Source organism: Mustelus asterias, chromosome 27 (assembly GCF_964213995.1).
Source record: "Mustelus asterias chromosome 27, sMusAst1.hap1.1, whole genome shotgun sequence".
Classification (NCBI taxonomy): domain Eukaryota; kingdom Metazoa; phylum Chordata; class Chondrichthyes; order Carcharhiniformes; family Triakidae; genus Mustelus; species Mustelus asterias.
In genome coordinates this window covers 8,222,950-8,240,477 of record NC_135827.1, presented here as the reverse complement: position 1 = coordinate 8,240,477, position 17,528 = coordinate 8,222,950, and the positions used below count along the sequence as shown (strand labels likewise).

Genomic DNA, 17,528 nt, shown 5'->3' with positions numbered 1-17,528 from the left:
TAGCAGACATTAGGCTTGGAATTTTCCTATCCCGCCTGCCACGGGAATCGCAGCAGGCGGAACAGGACCATGTAAAGATCTGTTGACATCGGACGGGATTTTCCAGTCTTGGGCTGAACGCGGCTGGAAAATACCCGCCCTAGGAATTTTTAATAAAATTGTACCCGCTTGCTGCCCCATTTTCAACATGAATAGAACAATGGGTAGACAACAATCGCCCCCACTGCATTGATAATGGAAATGCACATTTTGCTGTGATGGTGCCCCATATGTGGAGAAAGGTTCTCAGGTAGACAATGGTCAGCTTTTACATTCTGTTGGACCATTAGCAATCCAATTATCTTTAAATTGTAAATGATGTTGCTGCAGAGTCATCTTAAATGTCTTGCATTTAAAGGGTCCCATTAACATGTCGCCACTTCTCAAAGCATTTCACATAATGAAACACAGTGGATGTGAATATTCAAGCAATATTATAGTGTCTAATCTTTTAGCTGAATTAATGATGCCCACTGTGAGCTCAGATTAAACCCAGTGGAGAACCACTTTCTCCAGGCTTCTGTGCAATGAATTGAAACGTTGTTAGATGTTGACACATAGCAGGACTGCGAACTCCACCATTAACATCGTCATCAGCTGCACTTGTCGGGAAAGCCAAGCAGAATCTCTACATGCGTCTCGGGCAGCCTTCTTGTCATGGCAAAACCCTTGCAATCATTATCCCCTTGCTCTACAGTCAAGGGTTGATGTGTCTTGCACGTCCATTCAACATCATCAGGCTGCACTTCCCAGTTTGTATTCTTTGGCTTTCCACGCAGTCCAAAGATGTGCAAGTTAGGTGGACTGGCCATGCTAGATTGCCCCAAGATCTATAGGTGAGGGGGAGTTAGTGGGGTAAAGGTGTGGGGGTTGCCTGGATAAGATGTTCTGTCAGAGAGTTGGTGCAGATTCAATGGGCTGAATAGCCTCCATCTGCACTGTAGGGACTCAATGATTCTATGACACTAGGTGTTATGGTAAGGTTATATAAGGCATTGGTGAGGCCGAATTTGGAGTATTGTGTACAGTTTTGGTCACCTAGTTACAGGAAGGATGTAAATAAGGTTGAAAGAGTGCAGAGAAGATTCACAAGGATGTTGCCGGGACTTGAGAAGCTGAGTTACAGAGAGAGATTGAATAGGTTGGGACTTTATTCCCTGGAGCGTAGAAGATTGAGGGGAGATTTGATACAGGTGTATAAGATTTTGAAGGGTATAGATAGAGTGAATGCAAGCAGGCTTTTTCCACTGAGGCGAGGGGAGAAATAAACCAGAGGGCATGGGTTAAGGGTGAAAGGAGAAAAGTTTAAAGGGAATATTAGGGGGGGCTTCTTCACGCAGAGAGTGGTGGGAGTGTGGAATGAGCTGCCGGATAAAGTGGTAAATGCGGGGTCACTTTTAACATTTAAGAAAAACTTGGACGGATTCATGGATGAGAGGGGTGTGGAGGGATATGGTCCAAGTGCAGGTCAGTGGGACTAGGCATAAAATGGTTCAGCACAGACAAGAAGGGCCAAAAAGCCTGTTTCTGAGCTGTAATTTTCTATGGTTCTAAGGGTGAATTTTCCAGCCATTCAGGCTGGTGAGATTCTCTGGTCCCACTGCAGTAATGGAAAATGACTGGTTGCCAATGTCGCCAGAGATAGCAGGGACTGCACAACTTTAGTATTTAGCAGTCATCTGAGTGCTAGCCTGGCCTTCAGCCTCTGGAGGGAAAAAGCAACACAGCTAATGTTTGGTGTCCCTGAGTAACTTTGTGTCCTTATCAGCTACATTTTGAAGGAAGTGGTAACTACCGAAGAGCTTAAAGAATACTTAGGATCATGAAATATGAAAGATAAATATTAACTCTCTTACACTGCCATCTCTAACTTCCCAAAGAATCAAACACCATTGTTGCTATTGCTCCTCCTTCACTTGATGTTAAATACGAGTTAGTGACACTTCCTCCTCCAGTGACCTGGCATTATGTGTTGCTTTCTTCAGGAGGAATTGTATTAATGCTCACTGGAGTCTCCACATCCTGCAGTCATAATCAATTAGGATTTGTTGAATGTGTGGTAGCTGTAAGGGAAAATTGATCCAGGATGTCACATTCAATTGTGCAAGCATGGTTTCAGAGCAGTGAGTTATTTAAGAGTGAACAGGGAACATGGTGCAATGTGAACATCCCAAATAGACTGTTTTCTGAAGGAACATCTATTCTTGTCTCTAGTGATTTATTTAACCGCACTGTTATTCAACTGAAAAGGTTCCTGACTTTGCTGATTTAGTCAAGGCATTACACTATGTTTGATTCTATAAGGGAGCTCTTGGGGTTTTGCAGGTTCGACTCGCAACCATCTTCTACAAAGTTCATGCTGTGACCTGTGATGGCTTCTACCTGGTGCTCCAATAGTTAAATTCCTCTGTTCTGCGGGTTGAGCCAGCTGTTTTTCCACATCATCCTCTGAGAATATTCATACAGATGTTGTGCCTCTTCCTACCTTTTCCCAATGTATCTGCTGGTAGGACTTCTCCCCCTCTCCTGCTAGCCACGTTTACATTAGGTAAATTTAGAGTTTTACCTGAGCAAACAGCTTGGTTTGAACTCAGGAATCCGCGACTTGGAGATCATTTGCGCAGAGAAATGTTTGATTACTAATTTAGCATTTTGGAACATTTCCTGAGAGTTGCCTTTGAACAATAGAATCGTAGAAGAACCATAGAATCCCTACAGTGCAGAAGGAGCCCATTCAGCCCATCGAGCCTGCACCAACAACAATCCAACCCAAGTCCTATCCCTGTAACCCCACGTATTTACTCTGCTAACCTCCCCTGACATTAAGAGCCAATCACCTAACCTGCAAATCTTTGGAGGAAACACGCGAAGGAAACCCAGACGGACACGGGGGGAGAACATGCAAACTCCACACAGACAGTGACCCGAAGCCAGTATTGAACCCAGCTCCCTGGCACTGTGAAACAGCAGTGCTAACCACTGCGCCAGCGTGCCGCCTATGAGACGCAATGTTAAGGAAAAGCATTGATTTGGAACATAGTCAATTTGATTCATCCCGTTGGACAAAAAAGAAGTCTGGTGTATGAAGAAGAGGATTGACTCACCTGATGAAGGAGCAGCGCTCCGAAAGCTCATGATTCCAAGTAAACCTGCTGGACTTTAACCTGTTGTTGTGAGACTTCTTACTGTGAAGAAGAGGAGGAAGAGAACTTATTGAGGATTCTCAGTGCTTGTGCAGATCCTGAAGCACCATCAACACAAACACTTTTATCTCCTCAATCAACTCACCTATTCATGTAAGAAATGTAAAAACTACCTCTTTTGACTGAGTGAGGGTGAGGTTATAAATTAGTCTCAACTCTACTCCAGCCAAATATTACTTGCTTAATTGAATATTCTTGAAGAAAGTGGAGGAAAACTTCTGGGCTTTAGCGATAACACTTTGATGAAAGTTACTGAAATATAAGATAGCCGATAAAGGCAATTTGGAATGATATGAGAGACCAGAGATGCATAATAAGATGTAAATGGCATTTTAAAGGTGAGCAGGCCAGAGAAGGGATTGAAAAATTAACTGGCAGCCAAAGGCATTAACTAGTGAGCTAATTGAGAATGTGATCGAGTTTGAGCATTAAGTTTATTGTGTTTATTGTGGCAAAGGGTGAGTGCTGTGAAAGAGCAGCCTAAAATCAAATGGTAAAAGGAATAGTCTTATGAAATCACAAAAAAAAGCATCTTCCATCAGCTAGAACTTTCCATTGCACTGGATGCTGAACAGATATTTTCATCCTGAATAGATTGTTATAAAACTCGGCAATTTTTCCACCGTGTCGCTATCCATACCAGTGGAGAGTGAGTGATGCAGCATTTGCTGCAACTGACAACAGGGTAGATAGTTAGTTAAAACATGAAGCAAGAGATGAGTATCTAATTCAGATTCCTGCGGCATTATTCATTATAGCCATTAATGAGTAGTTTAGGGAGAATCATTTTCCCATTTATTTTAAATTAAGTCAGTTGATTTCAATGGACTGAAAATCAGGCAGGTTGTGAATGTAGGAACCAAAATAGGCCATTCGGCCCCTCAAGCCTATTCTATTATTTAATTAGAATTTGCCTCATGTGTACCTTAACTCCATTTATCCACCTTCGATCCATGGTAGCACAGTGGTTATCACAGCGCCAGGGACCTAGGTTCAATTCCGGTTTTGGCTGCCTGTCTGTGCGGAGTTTTCATGTTCTCTCCATGTCTGCATGGGTTTCCTCCGGGTGCTCCAGTTTCCTTCCACAGTCCAAAGATGTGCGGGTTAGGTTCATTGGCCATGCTAAATTGCCCCTTATTGCCAGGGAGATTAGCAGGATAGGATTAGCAGGGTTGTGAATGTAACCCAGTCCATCACACAAACCAGACTCCATCTACTGCCTCAGAAAAGTAGCCAGCTTAATAAAGGATCCCACGCACCCTGGACATGCTCTTTTCCACCTTCTTCCATCGGGAAAAAGATACACAAGTCTGAGATCATGTACCAACTGACTCAAGAATAGCTTCTTCCCTGTTGCCATCAGACTTTTGAATGGATTTACCATATATTAAGTTTATCTTTCTGTACACCCTAGTTATGACTGGAACATTATAATCTGCACCCTATCCTGCACCCAGTCCATCATGGTTACTGTACCAAAGAAAATGTTTTAAGTTTTTTTTATTTTGTTATGTTAAAGCCTCTCTCTCTATAAATGCAAGTTGCAGTTACATGTGTATGTCGATTCTTGCCTCTTCAGGCTTATGGCATGGATATCACAAACGACGAACTTGCCTCCTTGAAAAAGATCGCACTTGGCTTCAGTGATGAGGAAGTGAAGAAGTATTTCATTAAACCTGATATTGATACGATTGGTGCAATCTCAGACTACAAGGAATGGGCCAGCCCTGAGGTGAGGATGAACTGCTGATTTATCATTTCTATCAAGGGGAGGTGATGGCCCAGTGGTATTATCGCTAGACCATTAATCCAGAAACTCAACTAATGCTCTGGGGACCTGGGTTCGAATCCTGCCAGAGCAGGCGATGGAATTTGAATTCAGTAAAAAAAAATCTGGAATTAAGAATCTACTGATGACAATGAAACCATTGTCGATTGTTGGAAAAAACTCATCTAGTTCACTAATGTCCTTTAGGGTAGGAAATCTGCTGTCCTTACCTGATCTGGCCTACACCTGATTCCAGAGCCACAGCAACGTGGTTGACTCTCAACTGCTCTTGGGTAACTAGGAATGGGCAATAAATGCTGGCCAGCCAGCAAAGCCACATCCCACGAATGAATAAAGAAAAAGCCAAGTGTTCGGTACCGGGAAAGATCAGAGTTGGAATTATTTCCCAATTGCATTCTGACATTCAAGGAATTGCCATTAGGAAGATGTGACAGTGATGAAGCTACTTGGAACACTTAATTTTGCCTACTTACAATTAATGGGAAATGAGATGCTCATTATTGTTTGCCAAGAACAATTTACTGACAGGATTGGATAGATTTTTTTTTAACCTTGGGCAGTAATATAATGGAGCAGATTTCAGGCCTGTTCTAGAACCTGTCTGACCATTTCCTTGAGAGAATGTAGAAATTGGGATCTATAAAGGATCAGACAGACAAATAGAGTTTGAGTAGCTTCGAAAGAGGGGTAACCAGGTGGAATTGGTTCCAGAGGAAGAACTCCAGAGATCACAGATGTAGTTATTTTTAAAACTGGCAACGATGCGGTGATCTACAGTTCAAAGAGGAGTTGAATGGCAAGTCTTGTTATGTCTCTCAGGTGAAAATAGGCCCCTTCATAATGCTGAGTACTCTCTTCATATTTTATATCATCTTTCACTGATAATTAAAAATAAACATACACAAATTTGCAGCGATGGATCTGCAGCTGTATAATTACATTCTTGCACACAAGGACTGACATTTACCGAGAATTTCTTTCCTTTAAAGTATGACTCACGGGCCAAGACTATTGTGCAGAACTTTCTGGGTGAGCGAACAGACAATATGCTCACCAGTACAGATCTGGTGGCTATGGGCTATTTCCTTTGTGTGCGGAGCTCTGAACAGATCAAGAACATCAACGTGTCAGCCTACAGGTAAAACCTATTCATTAGTCACTTTGTTGTGGTCTTTTCCCTTTGAAACGAGATTATTGTTTGAAATGTGGGAAATTATTTCAAAACATGTCTAAGTAATGCATAAGTGGAACAGGTTTCTACCAGTGCGGCCGATGCGGTGCTGGGGAATATACTTCAAAAAGGGACTGGTTGGAAGCTCTCGGGAAAAGAACAGACTCTGATGCTCAATGACTGCATGAAATTCAATGGTTTTTGCATTGATACTGTCTGTGCGGAGACTGAATCAGTTTCACCTGGAGAGGCCAAGGTGGTGGTAGTAATTTGTTAAAAAGATGGAATGAAGTTGGTAATAGAAAAATCTGTTCAGAATTATTTGTGTTTTTTCTTCCCTCGTTTCTGCTAACACTTAGTTGTGTCCAATTCATCAGCCTTAGAAACATAGAAACATAGAAACCCTACAGTGCAGAAGGAGGCCATTCGGCCCATCGAGTCTGCACCGACCACAATCCCACCCAGGCCCTACCCCCACATATTTACCCGCTAATCCCGCTAACCTACGAATCTCAGGGGCAATTTTTAACCTGGCCAATCAACCTAACCCGCACATCTTTGGACTTAGCCTTCAGATATTTCATCCAAACAGCAATGGTTCATTATGGAGGTAGAATTAGCTAGCTAATGTGGAGCTTCTATGATACAGAAGCAGGCCATAGAGTCTGCACTGACGCTCCAACAGAGCACCTTACCCAGACCCTGTAACCCTACTTATTTACCCCACTAATCCCCCTAACCTACACATATTTGGATACTAAGGGGTAATTTAGCATGGCTGATACACCTAACCTGCACATCTTTGGACTATGGAGGAAACCAGAGAACCCGGAGGAAGCCCACGCAGACACAGGGAGAATGTGCAGACTCCACTCAGCCAGACAACCAAGGCTGGAATTAAACCCGGGTCTCGGACTCTGTGAGGCAGCAGTGCTAATCACTGTGTATGTTGCGAAAGTCCACACACATGCGCTTCCAGCAAAGGTCACTGAAAAGCAATTTGAGTGGAAATTAGGACTGATCTTCAGTCTTACCTTCCCACACCCACTGGGGCATGTGGTTCGCTGCAACACACTTAGCTTCATCCTTGCTGGGACCAAATAGCCAAACAATGAGTAGGGAACAAGGCTGTAAAATTATTTGTCTGAATGTAGCAACAGTATTAAATACATATCTCCCACAGAGTTGAAATAACTGGAGAAAGTTCATCCTAATTCCTGCAATGTGAACTGTAACTGGTGGCATTTATCAATCTCACAGACACATTCCCCGCAGTTACAAACCAATGTATTTCATGGGTTAGTGCTTTTGTTTTCAGTAGCTTGTGAGGATCAGATTTTACTTCACTTCATTATTCTACATTTGAATCAAATCATCTGAATGAAGCATTGCCAAGACAATAACAAACTCACAGATCGCTCTGTCTTATATTCTGCAGTGCGGCTGCCAGGGAAATTGGGAATGTGATGTGTCCTAATATAGAGACTCTAACTGCCTTGAAGGAAAAGGCAGTGGAGGCATCTCCGGATGTGGGAAGCTGGACTGGCGCAGATTTACAAGAGCTCGGCGTAGTAGCAGGTAAGATGTGTACACATGTTACAGTGTGGTGAGAATCCAGCCATCTCCCCTTTGACATTCAATTACATTACTATTGCTGAAACCCCTCTATTGACTGACCAGAAACGGAACCGGACCAGCCATATACTGTGGCTAAGAGAGCAGGCCAAAGACTGGGAATTGTGCAGAGATGAGTTCTTACCTCCTGACTCCCCAAAACCTGTTCACCATATACAAGTCTCAAGCCAGTAATGTGAGGGAATAATCTCCACTTGCTTGGATAAGTGCGGCTCCAACCACATTCAAGATTCTTGCCACCATCTCGATATCTTTTGTTCTTTATCCAAGATCTATTGAAAACTATAGGCAATGGCTGAGTGGGATTATCGCTCGGCCATTAATCCAGAAACTCAACTAATGTTCTGGGGGCACCTGGGTTTGAATCCCGCCACGGCAGATGGTGGAATTTGAATTCAATAAAAAACATCTGGAATTAAGAATCTGCTGATGACCATGAAACCATTGTCGATTGTCGGAAAAATCCATCTGGTTCACTCATGTCCTTTAGGGAAGGAAATCTGCCATCCTTACCCGGTCTGGCCTACATGTGACTCGAGAGCCATAGCAATGTGGTTGACTCTCAACTGTCCTGTGAGACGGCCTCGCAAGCCACTCAGTTTAAGGGCAACAAGAGATGGGCAACAAATGCTGGCCAGCCATGATTCCCATGACCCGTGAATGAATAAAAAAAAATTTCTGGAGCACAGTGATAGAAATTGGACAAAAGAGGTTAAAAACAAACACAAAACACCAGGATTGATTAGACGGGAACTGGAAGAATGACTATTTTTCTCACAACAATTTTCTGAGAAAATCAAAGATTAGATAGTTTGTTTCCCACTCTCTAAGCATGAAGCAAACCACAATCATCCTGAATAGAACAGAAGGTGGAGGAACCTGCTGGTTGTATAGCAATGATTGAAAATGTTTTGAAAACAGATTTTTTACACACAGGGCGGTGGGTGCCTGGAACTCGCTGCCGAGGGAGGTAGTTGAAGCGGATACGGTCGTGGCTTTTAAGGGGCGTCTTGACAAATACATGAATAGGATGGGAATAGAGGGACACATTCCCCAGAAGGGTAGGGGGTTTTAGTTAAGTTGGGCAGCATTGTTGGTGCAGGCTTGGAGGGCCGAAAGGCCTGTTCCTGTGCTGTAGTTTTCTTTGTTCTTTGTTGAAAATGCTTTTCTAATGTCCTGACCTATCCAATTCGCACCTGTAATTTACAGCTGGGCTCAGTGCAGAAGAAGTGCTGAAATTGAAGACGTCTGCAGTTTCGTTCCTCACACCAGCAGCTATCTCCAGGTTCCCCCCCAACGTCTTCTCGGTAAGCACTGTAGCAAAAACTGTAATGTATTACACTGGATTATCAGAAGAAATCAAAAGAGAAAAACAGATGCTGGAGAACTCATTTTAACATGGCTGTTTTGGTTAATTTATTAGTCACAAGTAAGGCCTACATTAACATTGCAATGAAGTTATTGTGAAATTCCCCAGTCACCACATTCCCCCGCCTGTTCGGGTCAATGCATCTAACCAACACGTCCTTCCGACTGTGGGAGGAAACCGGAGCACCCGGAGGAAACCCACGCAGACACGGGAAGAACGTGCAGACTCCGCACAGACAGTGACCCAAGCTGGGAGTCGAACCCAGGTCTCTGGAGCTGTGAGGCAGCAGTGCTAACCACTGTGCCACCGTGCCGCCCATGAGGAACATTCTTGATTTTTAATGTACTCTGAAACTTCTTGGAGTATGTTTTGACTTCTTGATGAAACACATTGAGTGGATGGGTATTATAGCAGTGAAAAGGTTCCCCTCTTGATTTTTAGGCCCTCGTCTGGCAGCTGGGGGGGTGGAGCACCAAATGTACGTCCCAGTGCAGCTCACAAGATTGAGGCCTCAAGGGCAGGCTGGTATGGCCATGTACAAGTTAATTTGAGGGGATAATGGTCAAGGTTTCAGAGCATGGAGCTTCGACATTCCTCCCCAGTGCCATCACTTATGGAACTGGTCAGAGGCTGCACTGTGCAGATGCCAATCAAATCTGAGATAAAGTGACAATTGGGGATATATTTACCTCATTGAATGGAGGGAGACCATCATCCGTTATGTTCCTTTCAAGTGAAATTTCAACCCCTTTTATCTTATTTATAAATAGATGAGTGTCAAGTATCATTATTAATCACAATTATGTTTCTCTCTCACCATACAATGTTTGGTGTATTACAATGGAACCTTCAATATCTCCTTAATACAGGAGGAATTCTTAATTCTAAAGGTCTTGTGGCACAGTGGGTAGCATCCCTGCCTCTAAGCCAAAATCTTTGGGTTCTATTCCAATCCCAGGACTTGATGGCCAGGGAAGTTGTGTTAATAACATGGCAAACAGGTTGAGTATCAACCTGCAAAATCCTTCCAACATGTGCCAATCGCAGACGGTAAGAGTGGCAGAGCCATGCTCGAAGCGGAGTTGCACCCGGCAAGTTATAAGTGATGGGCTAGTGAGCTGTTCCAGGAAAACCTCACTATGGGAACAGGTGAAAGTCAACCATGTACACCGCTCGGTGTGGGAATTGAAGCAACTCTGAATGGACAGTTGAACGCACTGGAAGGCGTACAGAGGAGATTCGCCAGGATGTTGCCTGGAAGGGAACGCTTAAATTATGAAGAGAGTTTGGAGAGGCTTGGGTTGTTTTCGCTGGAGCAAAGACTGAGGGGCGACCTGGCTGCGGTGTTCAAGGTTATGAGGGGCATGGACAGGGTGGATAGGGAGCAGCTGTTCCCCTTAGTTGAAGGGTCAGTTATGAGGGGCCACGAGTTAAAAGTGAGGGGTGGGAGGTTTAGGGGGGATTTGAGGAAAAACATTTTTACCCAGAGGTTGGTCACGGTCTGTAATGCACTGCCTGGGAGGATGGTGAGGAGGGTTGCCTCACAACCTTTAAGAAGTATCCGGATTAGTACTTGGCACGCCATAACATTCAAGGCTATGAGTTAAGTGCTGGCAAGTGGGATTAGGTGGTCAGGTCAGGGCCTTTCATGCGTCGGTGCAGACTCGATGGGCTGAAGGGCCTCTTCTGCACTGCAGAATTCTGTGGTTCTGGAAGGTGATGGCCCAGTGGTATTATCACGAGACTATTAATCCAGAAACTCAGCTAACATTTGGGGATCGGGTTTGAATCCCTCCACTGCAGGTGATGGAAGTTGAATTCAGTAAAAAACAAATCTGGAATTAAGAATCTACTGATGACCATGAAACCATTGTCAATTGTCGGAAAACCCCATCTGGTTCACTAATATCCTTCAGGGAAGGAAATCTACCGTCCTTATCTGGTCTGGCTGACATGTGACTCCAGAGCCACAGCAATGTGGTTGACTCTCAACTGCCCTTGGGCAACTAGGAATGGGCAATAAATGCTGGCCAGCCAGTGACGGCCATATCCCACGAATGAAAATTCTCACCATAAGGATCATGATTCTTCTGGAGAGTAAAACAAATCACTTGAAAAAGTTTGTAGTGAGGCAGATGTCAAGGTCCCTTCACAGACACACATGATCCTTTACAATCGATATTCCGTTATGTGTTGCACCTAAGTCAATCTAACCCACCAGGGGAGAAAGTCTGCTCCAACTACAATTTGTTTCTTTATTGTCATCAAGGTGGTGGTGGCTTTTCCAGGAGCGACAGTGACTGAAAATTCCCTTTGTGCTGGCGAATTTGTTTTGCTTTTGTAATCCTTTGCTAGATTTTTGTTAAACATCAGGGCACTTCAGTGAAGTCTTTTGATCACATCATCTGTGGGAGGAGAATCGAAATGAATTTTTCAGATGCAATCTGTTCTTGATTCGCTGACAAAGATCTCTCTTTCCCATTACATTAGGCCATGAGTGTGGAGCAACTGAGAAATTTGGGGCCACAAAATTATGGTGCAGTCACTGAGGCACAGAAAAAGGCATTGCCACAGGACAAGGTTGACGCCTTGAATGAAAATGCAGGATACGCACGAGCCATTGGTGGTGCAGGTAATCAGTGGTTGTATAAACTAATGTCAGTAACAAAGTTAAGAAGGTACTGTTGTTTGGAATGAAAATACTTGAGGGGCTGGGGGGGGTGGAATTTCCTGGGAATCGTAGCAGATGGGGGGGGGGGAGGCGATTGGGAGGAGGGGGACGGGCCATTCAAAGGTCTGTTAACCTCAGGTGGGATTTTTTGGTTTTGGGGCGAACGCGGCTGGAAAATCCCACCCTTGATCTTTCATTGGAACGTAGGAAAGTAGGAACAGGGGCAGGCGGTTTAAAACTACACCTGCCCTTGCACCAGGACACAAGTCATAATAACCCTCTCCTGTACCGAACTAAGGCTGTTATGAACAATACAATACTCAAAACTTTGGCTTGATCCATTGATTCGAGACTTGAACGGTTGCCTTGTGGAAAATGAAAGTCAAGCAAAGCATTTCATCTTTGCTAAGGTTAATCGGTTTTTGGTGCCAGTGATGTCATCAAACAGACTAAGCAACCAATCATGTTGAAGAATGCTCACAGATGGCAAACCAGGAAAGAAAATCCACTGATTATCCTTCACTTTTGAATCAGAGTGAAATAAAGATTAGGAAATATACCTGGGATCAAGGTAGAAACTGAAATATCATAAACAGACATTAGGGGGGGGGATACTCCCAAAAAGATTCTAAGTGTCGAATTTGTGTAAAAACTGGAGTAAGTCCAACTGTTTTTTTCAGTGGGAGTTTCAAAATGAATCTCCCTCACTCTGTGCACTGCAGAGTGCACTAACATGAATATCAGTGAAAATCTGGGAGTGGGGCCTACTCGCACTGGAGAGGCCGACAGCATAGCGCTGAGATCGCGCATGCGTAATAGCCCCGCACTGCTGGCCTCCCGATCGCTGGCCAGCCCCACGACCCCCACATCGCTGGCTGTGAGATCCCCCCAACCCCCGATCACTGGACGTATCCAGGCCCCCTCTCCCGCCTCGATCTCCCCCCATCCCCGGCCAATGCCCCCCTCCACCCCTGATCGCTGGCGTCCCTCTGTCCCCGCCAAGTGCAGAGTGGCAACGGGACCCCTCACACCCACCGATTGACCAGCCCCCCCACCCTCCCACAATGGCATCGCACCTATTCGGCCCTAGCCTGCTCTAGTCATGCCCCCTTAACACTGCCCGATGCCTGGTGGGCGGTGCCAAGATGCCCTCCGGGCATTGCCACTTTGCCCCTTGAGCAGTGCTAGGAGGCCAGGCTGGTAATGACTGGGGGGAGAATCGCCTCCTCAAATTTTTTATTAAAATAAAAACAGTACATGCTGGATAAACACAGCAGGTCCAATTCAAAGACCCACATGGACTCGAAATGTTAACTCTGGCTGGAATTCTCCAACCTCATCTGCAGCTGGGATTATCCGGTCCCGCTGCTGTAACGGAGATTCAGCTGAGCATCAAATTCTCTGTTCTTGCAGGCAGTGGTAATGGGTCAAGCGGGGCTGGAGAATTCCGGCCTCTGTTTCTCTCTCCAGGCATGCTGAGTTTATTCAGAATTTTCTGTTTTTAATTTCAGATTCCCAGCATCCACAGTATTTTGCTTTTTAAAAATTATATCAGTGACCTATGGAATGTAAGAATAAAAGGACATTTCACATTCTCAATGCTAGTGATGTTGTTCAGCAGTAATTATTGTTTTGCATTCCATTAAAAACCTTATTGCACCCTATTCAACAAGGTAGAATGCTTTGGGGATTTTCACAGTGGTTTTGAAGTATAAAAGTTCACAGCAAAATTTGAGTGATTTCTAAAGATTTCCTGCTGTGGGGGTTCAACAGTGCAGCCTGTGAAGGAACATAAAATCGTTGACAGTAACGAGTGAGTGAGAGAGAGAGTGACTGAATGAGAGTGACTGAATGAGAGTGACTGAAAGAAAGAATGTGAATGAGTTGTGTGTGAGTGAGTGACTGAGTGTCTGAGTGAGTGAACGAGTGTCTGAGTGAGTGGATGACTGAGTGAGTGGATGACTGAGTGAAAGGATGACTGAGTGAAAGGATGACTGAGTGAGTGGATGACTGAGTGAGTGGATGACTGAGTGAAAGGATGACTGAGTGAAAGGATGACTGAGTGAGTGGATGACTGAGTGAGTGGATGACTGAGTGAGTGGATGACTGAGTGAGTGGATGACTGAGTGAGTGGATGACTGAGTGAGTGAGTGGATGACTGAGTGAGTGAGTGAGTGGGTGAGTGGATGACTGAATGAGTGAATGGATGACTGAGTGAGTGGATGATTGAGTGAATGACAGTGGGTAAATGACAGTGAGTGAATGTGAGTGAGAGTGTGAGTTAGTGAATGAATGAGTGAGTGACTGAGTGTGAGTGAGAGAGTGACTGAGTGAGTCACTGACTGCAGCTTCTGTATTTCTTCATGTAACTGCGCACCTAAGGTCAAAAGTTAATGTCAGTTTCACACAGTAATGATGTCAAATATTGACAGTTCTGCCATCATTGGAATGGCAAAGTATGGTCCATTGCTTTCCAATGCAGCCATACTCCATATAGCTTCCTGCTTGTGATAAACTAACACAGCTGCGGCTCAGTGACTGACCAATAGTCAATGCACTATTCCAGATTCTAGTTTTTGCAACATAGATTTGTATGGAATTCTTCTCCATGAAATGTCTACATATGCAAAGGTTATGAAATCCTGTAACAAATCCTACTCAAGTTCAGTGAGATTGCCTTGAACTATCTAAGTTAGTTTAAACTGCATCAGACATCAAAGATGGCACATTTGTTAGTGACCAGATCAGAAACTCCAAGGTATATCATCAAGTTAGCCTAGACCCCAACTTTTTTGATTTTGGCATTAGGGTGAGCATTAAATGTTTCACACCAAGTATAGTTTGACCCACTAGGAAGCTTTTGCTTAAACATAGCTTATTTAACAACACGGTTAAACTCTAACAAAAATAATTAGCGTAGCTTTTACCAATTGAAATGCTTAAACATGACAAGGTATATTTTTTAACAGTTAGCTATCTCTATAGTTCCAATGTTCGCTATATCCCCACAGATATAAATCCATCTTCAAAATTGGTCAGTACAAAAGAAACTGGCTCATGCGGATGCTTGACATTCAGTCTTTTAACCCCTCTGGACAGATACAGAAGGACACCTGTCTTCTGACTCCCATTCAGCAGCCTCCAGAGAAAGAGACTTATTTCCTGGCAGATCCCAGTCTCCAAATCCAGAGAGAAAAAGAAATACAGAGAGAGCTACTCACCTCTGTATCCCAAGCAGAAACTGAGCTTATTTCTCTGTGCAAGCCCAGTCACATGATTTTTCCTGTCGTCAACCTAATCAAGCCCTACTCTGAAAAACCCCAGGAGAAAATATTAAAATAACAGAACTGCATTAGTCCAGATTAAAACAAACACCTTCGCAATTAAGATCAATTATATTTCTGCTGAATCAACATATAGGCTGCCAGTTATAGACAAAGTGGCGCCAGTAAATAGAACTGACTAAAAAATAATCCTGCACAAGAAACATGACACAAATACATTTCTTAAAGGCACAGTATCATCACACTTTGACAATACCTTCTCTTCGGACAAGTGGTTCAGGATTTACTCTCAAGTTGGTGTAATGCTACCTTCATTAAAATGAATGGAAAAGAAACTGAAAATTCACTGCCATAAATGAAAAGGGATATTGTTCTAATTGCATGCTCTCTTAATGGATATTATAGGAGCACTTTAAGCTACAAATGTGCTGATATTTTCCATTAGTTTTATGTGTAATATTTGGTTACAGAGATCACTAATGTACAATCTCAGACTAAATCTCAACATCTATTATCAACACAACTTCTGATAAGAGATCTATAGGTGCGGACCTGATGAATAATGGAGAAAAGATATCTGAAAGGATAAAATCTTTTGTAGGACCAGGACTTTGAGCCAGTGAGATGAATTAGTCGGAGCATTGGGCTTATGCCTTTTTATTTAATATTTCTATGATTCGGTTGATATTCAAAATCCACCAAAATGCTTTGAAATTGCTCTCCACATTTCATTTTCCATCCATTCCCATTCCCCATTTTGGTCCTTGAAGATTGATACCCCACTCATTATGTAATAAAGACTGCAAATATACCTTGCCCCAAACTGGAAAATCCCGCCCAAGGTCAATGGACCTTTCCATAGTCCGCCCCTTGCCCACTCCGATTCCCATGGCAGGTGGAACAGGAGAATTTGGCCCTTAGCGTATAACCAAATGTTATTTCATAGAATTTATCATGGAATCCCTGCAGTACAGAAGGAGGCCATTCTGCCCATCGAGCCTGCACCAACAACAATCCCACCCAGGCTCGATCCCTGCACACCCACGGATTTACCCTTCTAATTCCCCTGACACTCGGGCAATTAGCGTGGCCAATCCAGCTAACCCACACAACCTTGGACTGTGGGAGGAAACTGGTGCACCTGGAGGAAACCCACGCAGATATGTACAAACATATGTACAAAATGTACAAACTCCGCACAGACAGCGACCCAAGCTGGGAATTGAACCTGGGTCCCTGGCGCTGTGAGGCAGCAGTGCTAACCACTGTGCCACCTTGCAGCCATCCATTATCCTGCCATTCTCCTCCATTCAATACAATCATGGCTGATCTGTTGCCTCACCTCTCGTTAATATTTACATATCTCTATACTGTCTCCTGCCAAGATGTGGGAAGTTCAACATAATATAGTGACATGAACCTGCATTGTTTTAGCATCTTTAAGTTCCTGTGCGACGTTGTATTGAATTGACAGTGTCAGACCATTTACAGACGACTTTTATTCTCTAAATCTCATTAGCCATCTCCAAATCTAGCAGCGAATGGACTTCTGACATGTCATACCACACGCTTTCCAAACAGCAAACATGAATGAGTCTCTCTCAAGGCAATGTATGACCATGAGATCAATCTGTCCTTCATAATGATGTTGTTTGTGTGAAACCACTTAACTTACCTTGCCTACTTTTTCCATTAAAACCCAGTGAGCTGAATGGAAGCTGATTGTGGTGACGTCAGGAGGTGTTAATCAAGTCAGTGACCTCGTTTGCAGCAAAATGCAAATTGATTAATCTGCTCCATCTTGCAAATATTGAGGATTAAAATGTTATTAAAATATTAGCACTTATACAATGCTTGACTTTTTGTTCTAACTTCTTGCTCGGATTGTGTTTTCTTTTCAGGCTCCATCTACTGGAACCCCGTGATGATTCTGACCCCGCTGCTTCTCAGCTTGACGGCGACACTTCATTAAAATGTGAACTGAGGAATGGGGAAGATCACAGTTTCTGAGAGTGATGCGAAGCAAAAGCCCAAACACAATTACCTATTGAAGTTTCAGGTTAAAAATAATACAATTACAAACATTCATGCCCATTGGCCTTACCGAGATAATTGTCCATCCATATAAAACGCTGTCGATAAAGAGACGGGATTTCTCACCAAACTATAAAAAACAATAATATTGGCACATTCTGTTCGCCACTTCCACTTCATTTTAAATGTCAGGCAGCTCAAGGTGTGATCAGTGAAATGAGCGTAATGGCGATAGCTAGTTTGCCTAAGAAATTTGTTCATTATGGTTGATATAACTCACGACTTGAAAGGGCAAGGATATTTTTCTCCTCTCATAAATAGTAACCAGCTACC

At 43.6% G+C, this 17,528-nt stretch overlaps 1 protein-coding gene across 1 annotated transcript in view; it reads left to right on the top strand.

The window, feature by feature from the left end:
• Positions 1 to 17,515, top strand: part of LOC144479845 (otoancorin-like) — a 106,130-nt gene extending 88,615 nt beyond the window's left edge. Inside the window, exons 20-25 of the mRNA XM_078198837.1 lie at positions 4,822 to 4,974; positions 6,021 to 6,169; positions 7,641 to 7,780; positions 9,047 to 9,144; positions 11,697 to 11,838; positions 17,063 to 17,515. Coding sequence (XP_078054963.1) covers positions 4,822 to 4,974; positions 6,021 to 6,169; positions 7,641 to 7,780; positions 9,047 to 9,144; positions 11,697 to 11,838; positions 17,063 to 17,133 — 753 coding nt within the window. The 3' untranslated portion in view covers positions 17,134 to 17,515. The remainder of the gene's footprint in view (positions 1 to 4,821; positions 4,975 to 6,020; positions 6,170 to 7,640; positions 7,781 to 9,046; positions 9,145 to 11,696; positions 11,839 to 17,062) is intronic.
• Positions 17,516 to 17,528: the final 13 nt, after the last annotated feature.